The sequence below is a fragment of the Gallinula chloropus genome (genome assembly GCF_964237585.1).
Source record: "Gallinula chloropus genome assembly, chromosome: 7".
In the NCBI taxonomy this organism is placed as follows: Eukaryota; Metazoa; Chordata; class Aves; order Gruiformes; family Rallidae; genus Gallinula; species Gallinula chloropus.
Window position 1 is genome coordinate 187,212 of NC_140092.1, and position 22,743 is coordinate 209,954.

The window sequence follows — 22,743 nt, forward strand, 5'->3', positions numbered from 1 at the left end:
TTGCCAGAATATCTGCATTGTTTGCTTTATCACCTATGTGAGCTCAAGGTCAGAGGAAACCAGCTACCACTAATTCAGAGCATGGCAAGCACTCCCTTTCTCCACTGGCACCCTATTTCTGAGCCAGGAGGGCACCCCACAGCCAATGGCAAGGCAGACACCTCCAGAGGGTGATCCAGAGCTCACATCTGGGGTCTTCATATTGCTACAAGAAAAGCTGGTCTGTTTTTAAGGAAAAAAGTCCATGTGGGATATAACCCTCTCAACAGACTTGCTCCCTCTCCTAAATCACCACCCTTGATTGTACAACAGCAGCTTAAAATGGGAAGAGCAACCTGAACAGTTCTGCATTCACAAAACCACATCCTTGCACCTCTTCTAGCAGCAGCTTTCACTGAGGTCTTCCTCTCTACACCTCTGGTCCCTCCACCCACAGCATTGCCTCTGGCCAGCTGCACATGAAGTACCAGGTTCCTTCCCCCGACCCAGCATTCCTAGGAGATTCCCACAAACCCCACTGCATCCAGCAGTTGGGTTTTACAAGATCCATCTTGACTGCAAAACCTCCTCAGACCCCTGACCTTTCACTGGCAGCTAAGGGAAATAAAACCCCTCCACATCCTATGTTTACACTTAAGGTTTACACACCTCACACCTGTTTCCAAATTTTTCTTATCACATCTCAAACCCACTTCTCCACAGTGCTGGACACGGGATCACAGGGAAACTGGATTCACTCCCCCTTTCCCTGCTGCTGTTCCAGGTAAACCACACAGCTGTCTTTCCTTCTGTGCTCCATAAGAGAGGTAAGGCTTTCTTCCTTTGTGGAAGCACCATCAGAACAAGCTTGCCAGCCTGTTTGGGGCATTTACACACCCAAATCCCTTTGGCTGCCGCAGGCGTGGCTGGGGGAACAGAGTAAGGACTGGGAGAGGGATTCCCAATATGTGCTCCTGCAGAATGAATAATTTCTCTTCTGCAGCTAGTGCCAGCACTTGCTCTTTGCCAGTTGGCAGAGGGTACCGCTTCCTTTTCTGAGGAATGCTGAACATCCACCTTTCTCCCCACAGAGCGGTGCTGTGGAAGCTGGTGTGCGCCCCTCAGAGCAGCCACGCTCCCTCCAGAGCTGCAGCCTTGGGGAAGGAGCAGTAATGCAGCAAGGAGACAAAGGTCCCTTCTTCAGGTGCTACTTTTAGCCCAACTGCTGGCACTCTTCTCCCTCTCACCTGAGAGTTCCCATGGGAACACAGAAGGGCTCTGTAACAGTAAATTTTGGAACAGGCATGTATGTGAAAAACTTCTGATCTAATATTTGAGTCCTCAGATGCTCAACCATTTGCACATGCTGCGCCAACGCCTTATTTGCATAGAATTTGTATTTGTTGGTATTCACATTTGTAGGAGAATGCATACATTAGGTTAATGTCATCGCAGCTTATGGAGATCATCTGTGCCACGGCATCAGCTCAAGGCTCTGCCTCCACCCAGCGCCCCGTGGCAGGCAGCAAGCCCCCTGCCCCCCCAAAGGGCAAGGCAGCACTGCCACAAGCCGGGACAGAGGGCATGAGGCTGCAGACCCGTCAGTGGTCACACTGAGCCCCAAGTCAGGTCCTGGTGCACTATCCTTTTGACCAGACTGTGCTAACATTTCAAAGCAGAGCTTAAGGATCATTAGGAGCAACTGGCCAGGATTGCTTAGCCTGGATTTCCAAAGGTGAAGTTAATTGAGCTCTTCTAATTTGTTCTTGCTTATATGATCTTATGTCACACTCCTCACCTGCATCTTTAGTGTCTATGTATGGACATTTGGATGCAAAACAGTCCAACTAGGTGGTCCCTTTTCTTCTTGCAACAGCATTCCTCCCTCCAGAAAATGGGAATGGTTATTATTCACTCCCTGGTTTACCAAGACACCTGGGTGCTCTTGTCTGCTAGACAGCTGGAAACTGTCACTAGAGATGCTGTTCTCACAGAAGCGTTGCTAGGCTGAGTCAGATATTGTTTGTAAAGCAGATGGAAAACCTCAGAACAGCAGCACTGCAGCAACAGAAAGCTCATTTTCTGCTAGGAAATTTTTGTTATTGGGCAATGTTTTCATCAGGTGACTTCACATCCCAGCGAGCCCACATGCCAGGACAGTCTAATAACAATTTTGTTAACCAACTTCCCTTACTGAAACTCTACAACTTTACTTTTCAAGGCCAGTCAACAGCCCCAGGTCATTTTACCATCTCTGCTCTCCCCAGCTGCATGGCACAGAGAGCATCTGGGAGCAGCCAAAATCAGGGCTCACACTCCAGTGACAGCCAAAGCACTCCTAAGCTCTGTCACCCAGAAACCTTTCCTACAGGTGACCACCCCATCCCTGAGCAGCCACTCTCCCACAGGCCTCTCGCCTTGGCTTGCAAAGGGGCTCTTCACATGCAGGGTCAGTGGGATTTCCCTTGGAGGACACCCAGTCTGCACAGCAGCAGGTGGCAGAGCTGCCCAGCAAGCAAGAGGCTGCGCTGCCTGTTGGGCAAGGACATGGTGGGATCAGCCTTTGGAGGATGCTTCAGCAGCCTGAGCAGACCCAGATCACTTCAGTGGCTGTTAAGGAGAAACCCACACAGGTCAGTTTGCAGGAGAGTTTGGTTCCTGAAGAGCTGACAGGTTTGTTCTATTGGCTCAGCATCAGAACGGACCAAAGGGCTTCACAGTCATTCTGGGACTTCCATATTTGCACTACAGGACTGCTCCTCTTTCTTCCCCCCTCAAGCTTACATGAGCCTGGAGGGATCTCTTGATCTGCTGCTGGAGGGAGAGGTGCGTGACCAACCGACCGCTGAATCCTGCACCACCAGCAATGTGGTTCCGTGAAATCTCTCTCAAGCTTCATGATGCAACCAAAAGGAAGTGGGTAGCTCACAGGAAAAGTCTGCATCCCCAGATCTGTCTTTCACACTTACTTGGGTAACAGTCCCAGTAACACCATTCTGGCAGTCATTAACAGTTCTGCTGTTAAGGATGTGTGTCACCAGCCCATTACCGAGCTGAGCGTGTCATCAAGTCCCTCAGATTTCTCCTACATAGACACAGACTTTCCACCTCGCAGCGAAGGTCCCATTCCTGCTGCACTCAAGGCACAGAGGTACTATATCACAAATATCTAGAGAAAGGGTACGAGAAAGTCTTTCAACATTCAGGTGCTCCGGTACAACTTTCCAAGTGATATATGCTCCGAGAACCTCACTTAACTTCCAGAACACAATCAAAATCCTTAAACAGTTTAGGAAATTGTGTCCCCAAGTCTTTTTGTAACTAGCATCCTTGTGACAAATAGCTCCCTATTTGTCTTTCTTTTGGTTCCTACTTCTCACCAACATCTGTCACTATGATTATGATCTCTAATGAGCTTCTAAACTATATCATGGCATTCTGCATTGATGAGCTACATTCAGTAACTGTTTCATCCAGCAAGTTGTGGAACACTTCCTACAAGATGCTGAATGCTCACAATTCCCACAGCACAAAACATGAGGCACTTAGGTGGTTTGGTTTTTTTACTCACAAATCTTGTTTAAGGAAACCTGGGTACTTCAAGAATGAGAGACAGAGATTTGAGCCTCCCTGCTTCACACACTGAAAGCCTTTAAGTGGTGCAGCTTTCTCTCAACACAAAGTGAGCTGAGGCATTTCTGTTAAGCAGTGGACAGTGGAAAACACCACAGCCCTAGAGAATCCTACCATTATTTTTACATTGGTTTCAAGTTCAAAACAAAGGCCAGTTTGGGTGATGTACCTAAGAGGTTGGGATGCTGCCAAGATCCATCATTATGCTTCACACCTATGCACATGCACAAGCACTCTTTTCCGCTAGTCACTGGGAGACTTTGGCATTAGTGGAACTGGACAAGTTAATATTAACAAGCCATGCTTGCTGCCTTGGCTGTAAGGAACCAGTTTCACAGCTGTGATGGCACAGCCCTGTGAACGTATGCCTACCCCAGATGGCCATCTCTAGATGACTCAGATCTCTCGATCCCTGTTCCCATTAATTCCTGACATAACCTGTAGCAGTACAACAGCAGCCCCACTCAGCTTCCTGTCACCGGCTGAGGACGCACCCAGAGCCACCTCCTGCATCACTGTCCCTTGTCCTGCCTGGGAAGGGAGTACTGTGTACTCAGCACATCCTGTCTCAGGAAAACAAGGACACCAGAAGGATGATATCTTAGGTGTAATGGTTTAGCCCCAGCCAGCAATTAATCATCATGCAGCAGCTCCTTCACTCCCCCCTGGTGGGATGGGGAAGAGAACAGGAAGAGTGAAAGCAAGAGAACCCAAGGATTGAGATAAAAACAGTTTAATAGGACACACAGAAGAGGAAGGCAATAATAATATATATTAATAATAAATACACAAAGCAAGTGATCAGCAGCACAACTCCACCCAAAGTCAATGCTGCACAGGACCCCCAAGCTGCCCAGCCTCTAGCCCACATCCCCAGGCAAAGCAAAACAAGGCATTCGTTCACCATTTCCCATTGGCAGAGGCAGGGGTTCAACCACCACCCCCAAGTCAAAGCTAGACAACACCCCCAGCTGCCACTCAGCCCCTCAGCCCACCCCCAGTTAGAAATGTGACATGACACTGTATTGGTATGGAATATCTCCTTGGCCAGTTTGAGTCACCTGTCCTGGCTGTGTCCCCTCCCAGCTCCCTGGGTCCCCCACCGCCCATCCCCTCGTTAGCAGGGCAGGTTGAGGAGCTGAAAACTCCTTGACTGCTTGGCACAACTGAAGCCATCAGTGTGTAATCCACATTCCTCTTATCCTGAATCCAACACACAGCTACCGGAAAGAAAATCAGCTCTATCCCTGATGAAGCCGGGACAACAGGGCCTACAAATAGCTTCCACAATCTGGCAGCAAGGTGAGGACTCCCGGCGGGGAACTCAGCTGTGCTGTTCACCGCTTCTCACTGAGGTCCCTGTGACACGGCTCGTGACAGCACAGGTCTGTAGGGCTTGATTTACAGGACAGGATTTATGGGGGTTATTCCAAACATCCTGCTGATAAGGAACATGCAGAGCTGATAAGCAGTTACTGCAGCACAGGGTATATAGGCCTTTCTTGCTTTGAAGGTGCAGAGTGGAAGCCTGGCCATAGACAGGAGTTGCAACTCCAAATCTATTGGGATGAGGTGTGCTGTGCCCAGCAGAGGTGGGAATAACTCCTGCCACCACTGTGCCCTCCCCGTACAGCTGGGCTCCCAGACACTGCAGTGGAGCAGCTTGGCAGACAAGAACACTGCAGTGGGACACACAGTCTGAACTTGTGGCTGTCAGGACCAACAGCAAGCTATAGGATTTCTATGGGTGGCACTCATGCCACTGAACAGAGATATCTCTAGTTGGTGTCTAAAGCCGAGCTCTGCATCTTCGGCCCTATTGTCTGCAGAAGCAATTCAACCCATTTAAAAAGCTGATACCTACATTCAGTCAGGTGAAGCACATCTCCTTCCTCTCCATCACCCAGAAAGACCAACTCACAACGGATGTTTACCATCGAGGACAAGTCTTCCTGAGCATCCTCCAGGCTGAATGAACCCAGGGCCTGCAACCTCTCCTCAGGAGCCTTCCTCTCCAGACCCTTCCCCTTCCCCACTGTCCTCCTCTGGACACTCTCCAATAGTTTTGTGTCCCTCTTGTCCTGTGGCACCCAAACCTGCCCCCTGGACTCGTGGTGAGGCTGCCCCAGTGCAGGGCAGAGGGGGACAATCCCCTCCCTGGACCAGCCGTGCTGGGCTGGATGCACCCCAGGGTACGGTGCCCTCCTGCCTGCCTGGGCACACTGCCAGCTCATGGGTAACCAAGACCCCCAAACCCCTCTCAGCATGGTCAGCCTCCAGCACCTGATCCCCAGGGCTGGGGGTGCAGCCAGGGCTGCCCCTTCCCAGGGGCAGAATCCAGCACTTGCCCTTGTTAAACTTCAGGTGGCTGCCCAGCTCTCCCATCTGTCCAGGTCTCTCCGTAAGGCTTCTCCACTCTCAACAGAGTCAACAGCTCCTCCCAATTAAGTGTCATCTGCAGATGTACTTAAGGCACCCTCTAGTCCTGATCCTTTATGAAAATGTTGAAGTACTGAACCTAAAATGGAACCCTGGGGAATGAACCCAACTAGTGACTTGCTGTCAGCCAGGGGTAACCCCATTCACTGTCACCCTCTGGGCCTGACCCTTCTGCCACGTGCCCACCCATTCAGTTGAAGAAACCCTCTTCAAGTGAAACATCTACCTGCTCTTTGCCCCAGGTGACAGCATCTCCCATTTCTTTTGCTCTGTGTGCACCAAGCACCTCTCCAAGCCCATGATGAATAGGGCACTGGTACAGGCTGCCCAGGGAAGTTCAGCCCTGGAGGTATTTAAAAGGCATGTAGATGAAATGCTTAAGGACATGATCTAGAGGTGGGCTAGTCAGGGTTAGGCTGTGGTTGGACTCGATCAGAGGGTCTCTTCTGACACAGGTGATTCTATGACACAGACTCGCTCCCTGAGGTGTGGCTGGGCCCAGTGGTTCTTGCCAGCTCAGGAGCATGACAGCCTGAATGAGCTAAACAAGTAAATCCTACTCACCAGAGGGAGATTGCACTGCCCTGGCCAGGAACTGCTCAGGGGCGCGTGCACGGCAGCTGGGCTGTGCTGCAAGGCATCTTGGCTTATGCCTAGGTGAGGTGTCCTCAAGCTGCCCCCATGAACATACACTGACTCATCGCTGTCTGCGAGCCAGGAAGTGAGTTAGCCAGTGAATTAAACCACCTCTGTTCTGCACATCCGCAGCAGGGACTGAAACACCCACTCTGGACATGCTTCACAACAGGTATCTTTTGCTACGATGGACTTGTGATGGAGCTTAAAAACTGCTTCCCTGCAGAAGCTGAGGAGCACCTCTCAAACTAGCCAGGGGAGCTGCAGATCAGCACCATAAGCAGAAGCCACTTGCCTTGGCTGCATGCTTGCTTTCTCTGCTGTCACAGCAGTGTCAGGCAGGTGCCCAGCAGAGTCTGCACGAGAAGAGACACTGTGCTGAGCTGCTGCAGAGCCATCACAGCAGTTCTGCCAAAGACACACATCCGCACAGGAACTGGGTGCTGGACATCACCAAGGAAACATGGGTATAACAAAGACATCCATCCCCAGCAGGCAAGTGGCACATCACTACCAGCACTGCAGAAGAGCCTGGAGAGATCAGGCCTCACTGTGCACTGCTTTCTGAGCATCCCAGGAGCAAAAGAATAGCAGAAGCCAAGTCACAATTGCACAGAAAGAAAGCTTAAGATCAAGCAGTTAGATACCAGCTGGGTGTCACACAGGAAAGTGGAGGGTTTCACATCACCAAGCCTTCCCCCACAATCAGCTTCTGAGCCTTAAGCACAAGGTGAGCTGCACTTTGCAAACACACTGGAGAGGAACACTGGTCATCCCTAGTACCATGAGCTATTTTGCTTCTCATTTACCTTTGCTGAACAAACCTTTTACTTTATAATGCGGGGTTTTTGTGGTTTTTTTTTCCCCCACCCAGGAGACCTCAAGAAGTCAACCTCAATACTGAAGTACTGCCCAGTAGGATGGCAGTTTAGCATCTTTCCCCATGACTAGTAATGTATAGGAACTGTAAGTGTTCCCCAAGGCCATTGTTACACGTGCTGGTTTTGGCTGGGATAGAGTTTATTTCCGTCACAGCAGCTAGCACTGGGCTATGGTTAGGATTTGTGCTGGAAAAGGTGTTGGTAACACAGGGATGTTTCAGTTCCTGCTGACTCTTACACAGAGCTGAGGCCTTTTCTGGTTCTCACCCCTCCGTCGAGTAGGCAGGTGGTGCACAACCCACCGGGGCTGAGCGAGCACATCCTGCACTTAGCTGCTGGCCAGGGTTCAACTAAGGCAAGTCAGTCACCTTCCCCACCACGGCAGTCCACAGAAGTTCACTCAGCACCAGCCATGTTCAAAGGAGTTACTATCTCCAAGGCACCAACCCCCAAAACCCTCACAAAGCTGCTTCACCCGCTCACCTCTGGGTAAAGAGACACTACTAGAGAATCATTTTTAATGCTCTGCCAACACCACTGCTTGAAATGTAACCTGGAAACCCAGACAACACTGTCCCACCTCTACCTACCTACCACAACTGCAATATAGAAAGAAAGGACAGCCTCTGGGAGTGCAGAGCGCAGGACATCAGGACTGCTTGCTAGTTCAACTTCTGCTGCTGTGTTGAGAAATGGAGGAACTAAGAAAAAGGGTAATCCAGAGCCACGCATATTTAAACACCATCACTTCTGTCTGAAGCCCAGCAGAGTCACACTGATGCACCAAAGCTACTCATACAGGGCGGGTAAGACTGACTACACCTGAGTTATCAGCATGGTTCGGCTGGTACATTACCTGGCACAGCCCTGACTCAGCTGGCAAACACACCCACCTGTACTCTTCCTGCCCTGCAGCCTCTGAGGACAGACTAGGAAGACTGACTGAGGTAGAAGCCCCAGGGTACTCGGTAAGCTTGGGGCTCCACCAGGCACATCCTTTCGTAGGTTTGACTGGAGTATGCAATTTGCTCGAAAAGTTTTCGGTAACCTGAAGTTACACAAGGCAGCAAAAACCAGGACCACAGCCAAGCTGAAGATGTGCATAGCCAAGGCACACCATATCTTTCAGCCAAAGGGGGAAAATCCCCTCAATCAGGTTGGAAAGTACCCCAGACAGTCCAGCTTCCTGCTCAAACCACGGCAATCACCAAGTCCAGACCAAAGCTCAGGACTATGACTAGTCACGCCTTAAACCTCTCCCAGGGTGCAGATAGCACCTCTCTGGAGTGCCCTGCCCCAGGGCTCAGCTGCCTTCATGGAGTCAGGATTTCTTTGTATCCTGCTGCCACAGCCCAGCACAGTGCTGCCCTCCCATCCCAACATCTAGCACACAGCCAGCTTGTTGCCCAGTTCCCCAGGTAGCTCCACACCTCACAACTGCTCCTGTGTGTGAAGGAAAAGCCCTCTCCATTTCCTCCTCAGCCCTCTCCTGAAGGGCCTGTATCTGCTGCAGCACTCCCTCCACCTCCCAGGTGCCCACACAGCATCCTGGGCCAACACAGACATGCAGAATCTCTGCTCCTCGTTTGCTGTGGCACAAAGGTCTCTCGTAGGCCTCAAGGCTAGCATCTGAGCTGTTTCACTCCTCCCAAGGTATCTCTAACAAACATCACCTTGTCCTCATTGCAGGGCTCCTTCTCCCCATTAAGACCAGAAAACAGTGTAAACCTTCCCCAGGTGCCACAAACTGCTGACTCACCCCACACTGGAGCCTTCAGCCACCCCCTGCCCCCCCCCCCCCCCCCCCAGCTCTTACCTGCAGACCCCCACAGCAGGTCTGTCACTGCCTCACCCGCAGCTCCTGGTGCTATGCAGCCCCATCCACACCTCCTCCAGCCTTTCCTCCACAGCCACCATGGTGCCAGCACCTGGGGTCCCTCCAGCAGCAGGGGCAGACACCAAGTCCCCATACAGCCCCACAGCTCTGATCTTCTGGAAGCAGTTTTTCTAGCTCTCCCAGCTCTGCAAAGCATGACTCCCCTGCACACAGAGCAGCAGCACAACCCCCCCAGTGATAACCAGCAATGAGGAGAAGCCTTCAGGGTTCAGCCTTTATACTGTCAGCCCCACAGTCAGGTAACACCCAACAGCTGCTCTCGGCTGCAGGTGGCCCCAGGAACAATCTGGAGCAGGGACCCCAACCTAAGCAGAACCCCCATGAAAAGGTAAATGAACAAATCTGACAGAGTTGCTGGGGGAGCAAGGGAAGGATAAAATAAAATAAAATAAAATAAAATATGCCAAACGCCCAGGTGTTTCCTCAAAAAAAGCCACCACAAAAAACCAAACCACCACCCCAAAACTTATAAAATCTCTCCAAAACTTATAAAGTACCTATCTAAATAAAAAAGGTAAAGAAATCCTCTCATGGCAAGCTCCAAAATTGGAAGACGTGTCAAATAATGGGTGGGGAAAAAAATGAGGAAAAAGGAGAAAGAAAAAAAATCCCAAGAAACTGGCAAAAAACCCAGGGAATGAAGGCACCCCCCATATCCCCTTAGAAAGACCCATGAACCATGAAAAGTTGTGAAAAAAGCACCAGCAACAGCCACCAAGGAAATCTCTCCCTGTGGAAAATTCCTCGCCATCACCCCCAAACCAACAGCATCTCTAAGTCTCTGCCAAGACCACACTTCCTTGCTTGATGGTCCCCCCAAGCAGATGCCTCCCTGGTCCGTACCCTCTATGACCTACAAGGGGTAAAGCAAGCGAAGGAGCAGACCCAGGTCCCAGTCGGCATTTGGGTGGACTGTAGACGGGTTATGTTTGGTCAGAGCACCGGCAAAGTGCTGTGTTCCGACAGCGAGCTGTTGGTAACTGGCCGTGAGTGCCACCTACCCCTGGCCAAGGCTCACACTCTGCTGAACTGTATCTTTAAGGAGATGCACAGCTCCTACAGGAATGGATTTCACACTCCACCGTGGCTACAATGCCGATGGCGAACAGGAGCTGTGTGTGGTCTGCACACTGCTTGGTGGTGCCCAGAGCCCCCGTACGAACAAGGCTCACAGGTTTCAGGCGCTGCCCGCTGCTGTTGCTAAGCACAAATCTCTTCGTGACTGTCACTCGGCCACGATTGCATGCCGGAAGAATGCTGCACAGATGACTTCATGAAACAAAATTAAGAGTCATACATAAGAAAGGACATTGCCACAGCTCTGGCGTAATTAGGACCCATCATCATCAAATACAGGAAATTGGCACATCTGCTTTTCAGGCTGTTGATCCAACAGTGGCTCGTGCACGCTGTCAGGGGGAGTCCTGCTGCAGCTCGCTGGCCCTGCAAAGCTGTCTTTGCATAAATATTTACACAATTTCCCCCAAACAGCGGTATAAGCAGTTGTTTTGTAATTTATCCTCCCAATTGTTCTTCTCTTTCTCTACCAAGCCCAGGAAGACAAAACTGACATCACAGCAGAAGTTCGCTTTCTCCTTTGCAGCCCCACTGAGATCAGGCTAGGTAGGCGAACGTCAGTCTCTTTTCAGCCAATGTGACCCCAAACAGAACAAAAGAGACGTTTCTGTTTGGATGGGCCCTAGATGAAATGTGATCTTTTCCCCCAGACCAATGATAAAAGGTCACAAACTGGGTGGCAGTAGGACTGCGGCCTGTTTCACACCTGCAGATGCTTCACCCCACCCCGCCCCGCTTCATATACTACTCAGAAATGTGGTGTTGTTTTTAATGGGGTGTGCTATTCTCCAAGGAGAGTTCCTGCCTACTTTATCCTCCATCTCCTCTAGTTGGACCTTTGTTTCCTGAGAAGACCAAAAAGGGTCACTACGGCTCTAGAGTTGTGCTGAAATCCCAGTTCAAGGCATCCCTCGGTGCTGCTCTGGGCCAGCAGTGGCTCCTGGGGCATAGCAGCAGTTTGATGTATTCTATGCTTTGCTTTTTGCTCTCCCAGGCCAAGATGGATTTATTTTTATTCTGGGATGGTTTGCACCGGGACAGCCCATCTTTCCTTCTCTGCTTTCATTCCTTCTGCTTATCCGAGCATAGTGGAAACAAACAGCTCTGTGCCATGTGAAGGCAATCGGCCAGCAGACAGCCATGCCAGGAAACAATGGAGCCTTCTCCACCTCTGCTAGGACCAGGAATGAGTACCAATTAACATCCCTGGCTCATCTGGGCAGCCACTGGTCCAGTACACACATACCAGTGACATCACTCTGTATTCTCACATTTGTAGCTTCTCTGACCCAACCTATTGGTCATATTTAGGTTTCCTAGTTTTGGAGTTGTGATGGTTTTTCTTGTTTTTTGGTGTTCCCCCACATTTTTTGGTGTTTTTTCAGTGGGTATTGCAAACTGTTTAAGGATGCTGGAAAGGAATGGTTATTCAGGAATTCTGAGCTTGCATAATTCCCAGATTTGTCTAGACAGATACTTTCCATCTGGAGGATACATGCAACACCACACTAACATGAGAGTTCCTGTGTTACTTAATGCTATCCTCTTTATTTATTCATTTATACACTGATTTACGGAATGAGCACAGACCATGAGTCTACATCTGCAACGGGGAAAAGGGATTTGTATCTCTAATCCTCCACGAGGCAGCTCCTGAGTAACTGCTGCACGTTGTATAACTCCTGGAGTCACTCTGGTTTCTCTTTCCTTTTGCAAAGCATGAGACTTCCACGTGTTGTTCATATCCTGTGATAGGAGAAGAAAAATATTTTCCTGTGAGCTGCCTCAAGTCAAATTCTGTTTTAAGCTGGAGCAGCTCAAGGGTTCACATCAGTGTCACCTCTCTCCTTTGGTTTGGTTCACACAGCTCCGAGTGTCCTGAAGGGTGGGTGATACCTGCCACCGCGTTACCAGCTCTGTCACTTCAGAGCAGGCAGGTGCCACGTGGTACTCGTGGCATTGCTGGAGCTGTAAGAAGAAGGGCTGGGACACCTTCGTCCCTCCTGTTACACTCTGCTCCTGTAGCACGAACAACAAACCCAGATCTTAATCAGAAAGTGTATTAAATTACTCTGAACTGCAGCCGCACACGCGCACGAGTTAAATTTTTCCCAGACAAGATTTTGGCAACTGGTAAGCATCTTGCAGAAAGCAGTCTGCCTCACAGTTGTTGTACAGAGCCTCCCTGAACTGGACCTGAATTTAACGAGCAACAGAGACCTACTGACCCTTTGTAGCCTATAGAAAAGGCAGCCTGTGTGGTTGCCAACTCTGGTTAAGCCCCAAAGGTCCATTCTCCTCCTGCCAAGGTCGCTGCAGCGAAGTACTTCCCATCACTGAGCACCATCTTTCTGCAACAGCATTAACAAGCATCTAAGGGCAGGGCCAGGCTTACAGCCAGGTTACCCTGAAGTCACAGGTCGACTTCTCCCTCCAGCTTTGGAAATACGCTGACTTTGGTTTGGCACAAGCACCACTAGTTAAAGGTCTTCCCAGCCAGTCTGGGCCAAAAAGAAGGTGGGAGTGGGTGGCTCTTAAAGAACAACATGTGAGGAAATCATCTGCAAGCGCTGTAAAAAAAAGAGAAGGGAGTTGTATAGTACCATACGTGTTGTACACTGTACAGTTTACTACTGTCTCTGCAGTAAATCTTGGCAATAAACTTAACGTTCTGCCGCGCATCAGCCTTCCATGTGAAAGCTTCATCTTCTGTCGCTGGGTTATTCCTAAGCTGTATTTAAGAGTCCTGTTTTCAATGACCACAGATTCCCCTGCTCCAAAATAGCCAACACCTTCCTTTTCGTTATCTCTATTTGCTGCATGTGGAAGAAAAGATCCTCAGCAGAAGTTTTAACCACTCGTTCTCTACTTTGTGAAAATGTCATGGCTAAAATATGACTCCTATTGTTAGGTGAGAAACCCCAAATCCAAAAACTACCTCCTGAGTGGCTGTTCTCTGTTCACTTGTGCTGTTCTCTGTTGTTCCTAATCTGCCAGGTCTGAGCCAGCCATGTCCCAAAGCTGAGAGGTGCTGTGCAGCTGTGAGACGGGTGGTGATCTCCAAAACCAGGATGTGCACGACCTGAGGGTCCTGCAATGGCAGCAGCATGGACTCATCGCTGCGGTCTCTTTCTGCCATGTGGAGGTCTGAGCTACATGTCATGGGACAAGTAGTGCCAGACCTGTTTTTCTTCCACCAGACCAACCCAGAGGACAGAAACACAGCAGGATCATTTCTGAGAGGTAGGAAACGTGGGCAAGGAACCAGCCATCATCAGGCACTTCAGGAAGTTTTAGATACGCCCACGGTTTGAGAGAGCTTCCTTTACAGAGCTTTGCCAAGCGCTGTCAGCCTCACATGTACCAAGTACCCAAGGACGGTTTCTCCCCAGTTCCTCCGTTTTCCCTGCTGTCCTGGCTGCTGGTGAACACTGTGCACATGGAACCAATGTAAAAGGGGTCCTCATGTGGGCAAGCTTCCCTGGGGACTGATGGGACAGGGAGTGAGGGGAAGCTGTTGCTACTCTAAGTGGGAACCAATACCCAGAGACAGCAGGAGACTTGCCTGGTGTCAGGGTGGGGGTCTACAGTGGCCCTTGGTCCCTTGATATCTGTGGACTGGCCTCCTCCTGCTGTAGCATGTTCTTCTCAGCTCTGGCAAGCCACCGACACCCCACCCAGCTCCTGGGGTATATGCAAGTATGTCCAGCGGCACTGGAGGGAGCAGCAGGAGGGTGGGAGATAGGGAACATCTGGCAGCACACCCCTCAGCTCCACAGCCTGTTGTTCTGATGGTTGGTGCACACATGGCAGTCAGGGCAGCTGCAGTGCCCTGTGTCGATGTCACGCAGCGTGAAACACCTGTCTTGCTGGGGCTAGGCACTGCGGCTCCAGTGTCAGCTGGCTCTGTGGCAGCGGAGGAGGGAGAGAGGCGCGCATCCTCTAACGAGTTCTGAGAACTGGGAAAGGAGGCCCCTGGGCCCTTGTGTGAATGAAGCCAAACACGTGTAAACAGCCCTGGGCTATTGGCCAGTACCTCTGTGCCTATCTCCCTCTCCTCTGACCACCCCAGCAAAACAGGCGCGATTCATCTGCTACGTCAGCAGAAACCGCAGGCTGAAAGAGGAGTTCACACAGTTGGAAACAAGAAAAGTGCAAAGCCTGGCTACCAGAGATCCCCAGCTGGCAGGGGTGTCTTGTTCCAAACAGTCGATCACATGCGCTTCAAGTAAGATGTCCAACAGCTGGATAACATGACACATACTCCCAGGCGAGGCAAAGCTCCTATGGCTGGGGAGTGACTCGTGCAGCTCTGAAGGCTGAGGCAGGATTGTTTTGGAAGCCCTCCGAAAGCCTGCTCTGCTGTACTGCATGCCTCTGCAGAGAGGGGGAGAGGTCGGCTCTGCACAGCGTTTCTGAGATGTAATGGATGATCAGCCTTCGCTTTTGTTGGGTCTCTGGCAAAGCACAGGCTGCTCGGTCCTTAATCTTCCGTGTTTTGTGCATCCAGAGGGACCGTAAAATACCGCTTACTTACCCTTTAGCCTTGCTAGCTCAAAGACATTAAGAAGTTCATGAGCCAGATCTTTGGCTGACATAAATCACTGCTGATCCACGGACTTTTGTGAAATTTCCAACTTGCATCACACTGAGGCTTGGCTTCATGTTTGGATCAGCAGGGAGAAGCCATTCTGACATGGATGTGTCAGGTCAGAGCACCACGCCTGCAGGAAACCATCCAGAGACATCAGGAAGTGGGATGAAGCAAAAGGTCTCTGGCAGGCCACCCTTGACTATGACTTTCCCAGCTTCCCTTGAAGATCCTGTTTGGAGCAGTGGTGCATCTGATGAGCCCATGCTCCCATGAGAGCCACATGATTTGTGTTAGGTGGTTGTCCCAGTCAAAAAACAATCCCTTCTTGTTGGTGTGACACTTTCAATCGCTGGTAGACTAAGATGTGCAGATATGGTACAGGTTAGGACTGAAAATTCATTTGATCCCACAGCAGTGGGGCTGCATTGTGATCCAAATTAACAAGAAACCACTTGATAATTCTGTGTGGAGACCTGTCGTTCCAATGAGCAATCCAGCATGGGAAACCTGTCTGGTAGAAGTGACAAGGAGAAGTTGGATGTTAAACATATCAACCCTGCCAGCTTACTGCTGGCATGACTGACACAGAATGCTTCTTGTATTTTATCATGCATGAACAGGAAAGATGTTGACTGAGCGATGGAAGCCCCGGTGTACTTGGCTCACCTGTCAATGAGGCTCGTGCTGTCTGGACTCTCCTGCACAGGATGCCAGCCTTTATGTCCATAGTAGAAGAGAGATCCCATTACAGATCAAGCTTGCAGCAAGCTGTGCTGTTTGAACAGCCACATCACTTCGGTTCTTGCCAGAGGGAAGTACAAATAATGTAGTTCCTTAAAACTTTGATTCAATGACTTCTCTTGAATCAAAGATGCACCTTATTTCACCTCCCGGTGCAAAGCACTGCTTGCTGTGAGGCACTGTGTTGCGGTTTGGCGGCTGCTGGGTGACCTGCACTTCTGGGAAATTCAGATACGTACAGCATAAAACCTGAGAGGATCATTGCCCCCTCCTCACCTGTATTCCCAGTGCATCAGGCCTTCCACTGCACTCGGGGGCTGTGCCCTGCAATGCCTGCGCTGGCAGCATGTCTGGCAAGTAGGTTTCTGAAGCACACGAACCTCTGTATAACGCCAGCGGGATGCCTGGCAGCATGAGGAATTCTCACCAAGTTACAGACAGCAGAGTGGTACCTGCTGGAAAGGAAATGTAAATAAGATGGTCCATCTAAGAAATGAGACAGTTACTATGAAGAAATAAGAAAAGAGCATCTTGGGAACAAATGGTAGGGTTCCAGGTAATATCCTCTATATAGCCCCATAAAACATTAATTTAATAAAAGCCACAAGGCCATGACAGCTTACTGCCAGTCACGAACTCATGCTGGTTCATGAAAAATTTATTTGGTAGATGAAAGGGGAAGCCTGTAATTTCTGTGGGGCGGGGGGTTGTTTGCGTATGGTACCCTCTGACCACTTCCACCACAAGGCAGAACTGACAGATTCTGAAGGAAGCAGGGTTTTTTTGTCATAAGGCACAGAGCACCTCTGAACTGCGTTTTATCTTTCCACAGTTGGAAAGTCTTATTGACTCATTGCTCCCGTGATTGATGTTATGATGGGAGACAGGCTTTTGAGAGCTCTAGCACATTACTTGGCTAGTAAAATGTAACTCAACACGTTATGAGAGAGCATACCGAGTCTGGTCCTAATTTGAAGTCTCCTGAGGTCTCTGGTGCTTGAGAGCGCTGCGTCTTGAGCTGCCGGGTGTCGTAGCAGCGAATGCAGTCCACCATAAATTAAAGCCGCTCAAAGCAGATGCCATTAAAACAAAGCACCGGGCACACAACTGCTGAACAAAAAGAGAATAATCAGTTTTACTTCAAGACCTCTTAATTGCTTGTCACAAAGAGCTGCAGGATAAAAGTCTAGAACGGAAACAAAGGAGCAGAGGCTGGGCACGTATTAACTACGGGATAATTTTGGTTTATGCAGCTGGCCATGTGACTGGTGTTTCTCTTCGCACAAAATTCACGCATCTTTTTAGCCTTCAGACAGCATTTTAAAGTCATTAAGCACGTTTGAACTTAACGTGAAGATCTGAGACCACAGATGGAAAACCGGGGAGGATAATGCTCTTGCAGCATGAAGTGACGCTTTCCGCAGCGCCTCATGCTCGCTGCGAGGGATCCAGCTTATGCTCCGGACCACATGTCCGCTCTATATTTAGTCTATTGTAGCCGGGCTCGCTCGGTGGCTCCCGCGCGCGCAGCCCCCAGGCACAGCCCGGGGCTGTGGCAGCCGGCTCCTGGCAGCCGGGACGCGGCCCACGGGCACGGCTCTAGCGCGGCGTGCGGCAGCTTCCCGCCGGCCGCGAAAAGGGGCGCGACACCGGACCCCCCGGCAGGGAACACTCGCATCCATCAGAAACCCACCGCCGCCACCAAACCGGCCCCAGGGATGCCGGTCCCGTCCCCTCGCAGGGCTTTAGCGGAGCGGACGGGCCGAGCCCCGAGTCCGGGAGAGGAAACGGGTTGGGGGAGCGGAAGAGGAGCTGCCGGCCCCCAAGTACGGGCAGCTCAGAGCCGCGGGGCCCGGCTGCGCCTTCTCATTGTTAGCGTGCAATCACGTACTCCGAGCATGTCGCAATCAGTTTTGTCAGCTCTCCGCGCTCTTTAAACTTGGCACGAAACCCGAGCAGAGCGCGGGCAGCGGGGAGACGTGCCCGCTCTCCCGGTGGCCGCTCACGGGTGGGCTTCCCCCGGCCGCGGGACCTGCTGCCTCTGCCTGCCCGGCCCTGCCTCCGAAGCGGGGCTGGCCCCACAGCTCTGCCTTCGCGGAGGGCGGGGGACGGCTCCCTCCGGGCCCGGCCGCCGGGGACGCGAACCCGGGGTCAGACGCCGGCCACCGGGGAGGTGCCTGTGGCGGCGGGGAGGGGGCGACGCCGCGGGGTCGCCATTGCCGGAGTGCGGGCGCGCGGGTGAGGGGGAGCGAGCCGCGTCATTACAGGCGCAGAGGAACGCGCCGAGCTCGCCCGGCCCCGGCCCCCGCCTCAGGCGCCGCCGCTGACGGGCGGGGAGGGCCGGGCCGGGCCGGGCCGAGCGAGCCGCGGCGGCGGGCGAGGGGCGGCCACTTCAGGACCGCCCGCGCCCGCTGAGCGGCAGTTCGGCAGCGCCGGGCCCCCGCGTCCCCTCGCCGCCGCCGCCCCAAGGCCCCATGGCGGGGCCCGTGCCCCGGGGGCACCTCGCCCCGCGCGGCCCGGCGCTGCCGCTGCTGCTGCTGCTGCTGCCGCTGCTGCCCGCCGCCGCCCCAGCCCCGGAGACACCATCGTGCCACGGCGCCTTCGACTTGTACTTCGTGTTGGACAAGTAAGGGGAGCGCGGGGGACGCCGCCGCCTCGCTCCGGGCGCGCCTTTGTTCGGCCGAGCACTGGGGCAGCCGGGCGGCGGGAGGGCGCGCCGGCCGGTCCGGGCCAGCGGCGGGGCCGTGCTAACGGCGGGACCGTACTAGCTAACGGCGGGACCGTGCCAACGGCGGGACCGTGCTAATGGAGGGGCTGTACTAACGGCGGGACCGTACTAGCTAACGGAGGGGCTGTACTAACGGCGGAGCCGTGCTAAGGCCGGTCCGGGCTAACGGCGGGTCCGGGCTAACGGCCAGGCCGGGCCGGGCCAGCAGCCGCGGGGTGCCGGGCGCGGTGTAACTCCCGCGCTGAGGCGGGGGGCGCGAGGAGCACGCACGAAGTTTCCGGTGCCCACCGCGGCCTCGCGTCGGGCGGCGGGGCCGGGGCCGGGGGCTGGGGGTCCGGCGCGGGGCTGGTCCCGCGCCCGCCGGAGAGAGGATTTTGGCGAAGGGGCGATTCCGACCGAAAGCCCGTGGGCAGATGCGGGTGAAGCGGCCCGAGCGACCGGCCGCATCTGCCGCCCCTCCCCCCGGCAGCCGCGGCCGATCGCGCCGTCGCGGTGCGGCTCGCGCGGCCATCGCGCGCCCGGCGCCTGAGGTGCGGCGGGGCCGAGGCCGCCGGGCCTCCCGGTGAGGCCCTGACGTGCTTGGCACCGGGGGTGCTGCTGAACGTGCGCGTTCCGCCACGCCTCCGCTCCGCGGGGCGCAACAGGGCTCCCCGCGAGCCGGAGGTGACTCGGAGGGGAGTGAAGAGCCCGGAGCCCCGCCGTGCCCGCCGTGCGGCTGAGGTCGGCGCCCTTCCCTGCCTGGCTCCCTCGCACCGGGCCTTCTGACGCGCTTTTGTTTCCTTTTCAGGTCCGGGAGCGTAGCGCAGAACTGGCAGGAGATATTTGAGTTTGTAGAGCAGCTGACGGAAAGATTTGTGAGGTGCGTTTTGCTCCCTGTGGCTTCCGTGACACTGGGATGCGATGGGAGAGGCGCTGTGAGGCTGGGCCGATGTGTTTCACCAGCGTGTAAAGAGTTTGGCTGCGAGTGCCAAAATTGCTGGGAAACGTTGTAAACTTAGTTTTCTCATGTTTGGAGCTCGCTGGAAGGGTGGTAGTGTGCATCTTTAAGTACTGAATAATCTCCCAGCTTGCTCTCAGATGTAATTCTATGAATTTTAAAACGTTTTTCATAAGCCACAGTCCATGTTTCTGGTGGAGTCTTGTAATCTTCTTTTGAAGATCTCTATAACAAAAGCAATTTGAATACGTGTCTGTATATACACAAATGTATGGTGCAGGTCAAAAGGAAAGAAGCATCTTTCAAGCTGAAACAGTCAGGAAGTTTATGCCATGGTAGCAGCTTGCTTGTTGTACACGGTTGTAATCAACGGACCAGCCACAGTGTCTGGCAAGGATTGCTGCTGCAGAAAAGGCCACTGTAAATACCCACTAACTGTACTTTGTGCAAACAGCTGAGGATAACTGGGATGCAGCATTTTGCATAAAAAATCCCTGGCAAATACCAAAGAATAAAACCAAGGAAGCCCTCCGATGTCACAGAAGGAGGTGGTGTGGTATGCTTTGCCTGTTGGTGCATCTGTTCTCCAGTTTGACTTGCCTGTAATGTGCCTGTTGACAGTAACAGTGCTGGACACAGATTATCTTCATTCCCAAAGGCTAGTGCCTGGCAGGGCTATGGAGTCCAACAGTTGTGTTCGTACAGTCCCCCTCCAGCATCACAGTGTCTTGAGTGCTGGGAGAATGGAACAGAAACAGGATGTCTTGTGAGAACAGGTCTGTGGCCGTCCTGGACAAGTTTGCTAAATCATAAGCCAATTGAAGTTATTACACACAGAGAGTTGCATCTCAAATAGGGAAGTCTCACAGTGCTTGGACTAGGTAATGATGCAATTACCAGAGATTGGGATTGCAAGTATTTTCCTTTTGTTTGACAACCGCTTGCGGCAACTAACATGACTGATAATCCCACGCCCGGGGTTGTAATTCAATTTCAAGCATCTCACAGTTTTGTATTCTGAGTTTTATGGACAGACCACAAGACTGGATCTTAAATCCAGGATCTGTGCAGTTCCAGGCAAAGTCTCACCCAGTATTTCTATTTCCAAATGTCAATAATGTTAAGTTGCATCATTGACAAGTGAACTGAAAATGTATGGTCATTCATCTGTACAAGTGTTACGTCTTTAGTAACATTATGCTGATTAATGAATGCTGATAGGCATTTGTCATGGTTTGACCACAACTCGCAATTAAACCCGACATGGAGCGTACCATGGGTATACTGCTGACTTTTTACACCAGCTGTCTGAAAACATAAAGGGATGTGTTACCTTCTGCACGTTGGTAGATCACAGCCTATGAAGTTCACTTTCAGTTGGGTTGCACAACATTGTTACTGTTAAGCTTAGCACGTCTTGATCTGGAACCTAGTTGGGGAACACAATAATAATTCAGCTACTTCATTCTCAAAGCTTCTGGGTAAGGAGCAGACAAGCAAAAAGCCTTTAATTCCTCTCATTCTGGCTTTGTAGTTCACAAGTTGTTCTTTGGAAGTTGGAGGATAAAGATGATACTGATGAAGCATGCATAAGCGAATGAAATGCTGTCCATCTGTACATTTCTCTTCATTTGTCTAAACCGTATTTTTTTCTTCTTTCCCTGTTTTAAAAGCCCCAAGATGAGATTATCGTTTATCGTATTTTCCACCCAGGCACACGTCATTATGCCATTAACTGGAGACAGGTTAGTGCACTGCTTTTTTAATTCTCCCTTTCCCTCCTCCCCCACCAAGGCCTCTGATGTAATCAGGGGAACAGTACCAGATACTGAATAATAACCTATACCTTTAAGTGGTGGCCAGTCATGAAGCCTCTCTGCAGAGCTGGATGTAATTTTGTGAGCATGGCAATGGAAAGCTTAGTAAAAAAAGGAAGGAGAAGACTGATGGGAAGCAGATTCTTGCTGTGAACTGTGTCACTGCTTTTGCAAGACCACCATGAGTACTGCTTACATCTCTGTGTGACTGCATCTTCCTTGGCACAACAAGGGAAATTATTCTTGCTTTTAGTTTTGTAAAGCACTGTCTCTAGATGAGTCTTTGGTGTTATTTCATTTCTAGGTAAAGCATACAATGGTAAACTAGTGTTTCCCATAGTGTCATATAGGGTAGGTATTTCATTTTGTATTTTCAGATCACAACTTCAAAATCAGTTTCAGATAATGGAGCTTGTGCCACTTGAAAAGTGTGAGATCTTTCTGCCACTGTGGTGATGTTTGGATGCGCCTGGACCCTTCCCTGCAGTAGATCCTTTCAAAAAAAAGTGCTATTCAAGGGTGCTCACTTCAATTTCTACAGCAAATAAGGCTTAGCAGCTAGGATGGGTGAAGGACAGATGGGGGGAACTGTGGGAGAAGATCAGGTAGACAAGAGATTGTACAAGGTTAGCTGCTGAAATGACAGGAATTGGAAAATGATACTGTGGTATGGGTGCTTTTCAGCAGCGGCCATTCCTCCAGAGCCCTTCAGAGCTTTCAGCCTTCTCAAAAGCATGGTGACCTCCTCTCTTTCTCTTTCTTCTGTCCAGAAGCTAACCACTCTGAACAACTCTTTGCATTTTGAACATGTGGGCAAACCATTTAGGGATCATTTTAATGAGTTGTGGCAGGGTGGAAGTCTTTCTTTGCTGCTCCTTCCAGTAGAATCAATACAAAACATGGTCTGTCATAGTCAGTTTACTGTGTGGGTGGGGATTTTTCTGGTTTTTGGGTTTTTTTTCTTTAAATGACACCTAATAGCAAGTACATGACTTACCAAAGAGACCTGTCATTGGCAGCAGACAGATGTTTCACACTACAGGATGTATGCTGACATACTGGAAATAGGGAAGTGGTCTGTCTAAAGACTTGGTTCTAAGCTTCTCCTGTTTTAGCATTTAATAAGTGGTCTGACTTGAGAATGGCCAAATTCTCACATTCCCCCACCAGGACTTGGATACTGGATCTGCTCTCTGTGGGGAGAGACAAGGTTACAAGCCATTTTTCCAGATGGCTCGAGAGAGGTCAGGAGAGGACACCCAAGCCTGTTCCGAGGACTGCTGAAGTCAATGAGATCCTTTCTCTTGATTTCAGTAGGCCCTTAATCCCCATCAGGGCCCTATTCCTTATCAGGAATAGTCAGCACTGATAGCACACAGACCCC

At 51.4% G+C, this 22,743-nt stretch overlaps 1 protein-coding gene across 1 annotated transcript in view; it reads left to right on the top strand.

The window, feature by feature from the left end:
* Positions 1 to 18,351: 18,351 nt before the first annotated feature.
* Positions 18,352 to 22,743, top strand: part of ANTXR2 (ANTXR cell adhesion molecule 2) — a gene marked incomplete at its 5' end in the record, with an annotated part of 101,384 nt that continues 96,992 nt past the window's right edge. Inside the window, 3 exons of the mRNA XM_084266939.1 lie at positions 18,352 to 18,503; positions 19,393 to 19,464; positions 21,216 to 21,287. Coding sequence (XP_084123065.1) covers positions 18,352 to 18,503; positions 19,393 to 19,464; positions 21,216 to 21,287 — 296 coding nt within the window. The remainder of the gene's footprint in view (positions 18,504 to 19,392; positions 19,465 to 21,215; positions 21,288 to 22,743) is intronic.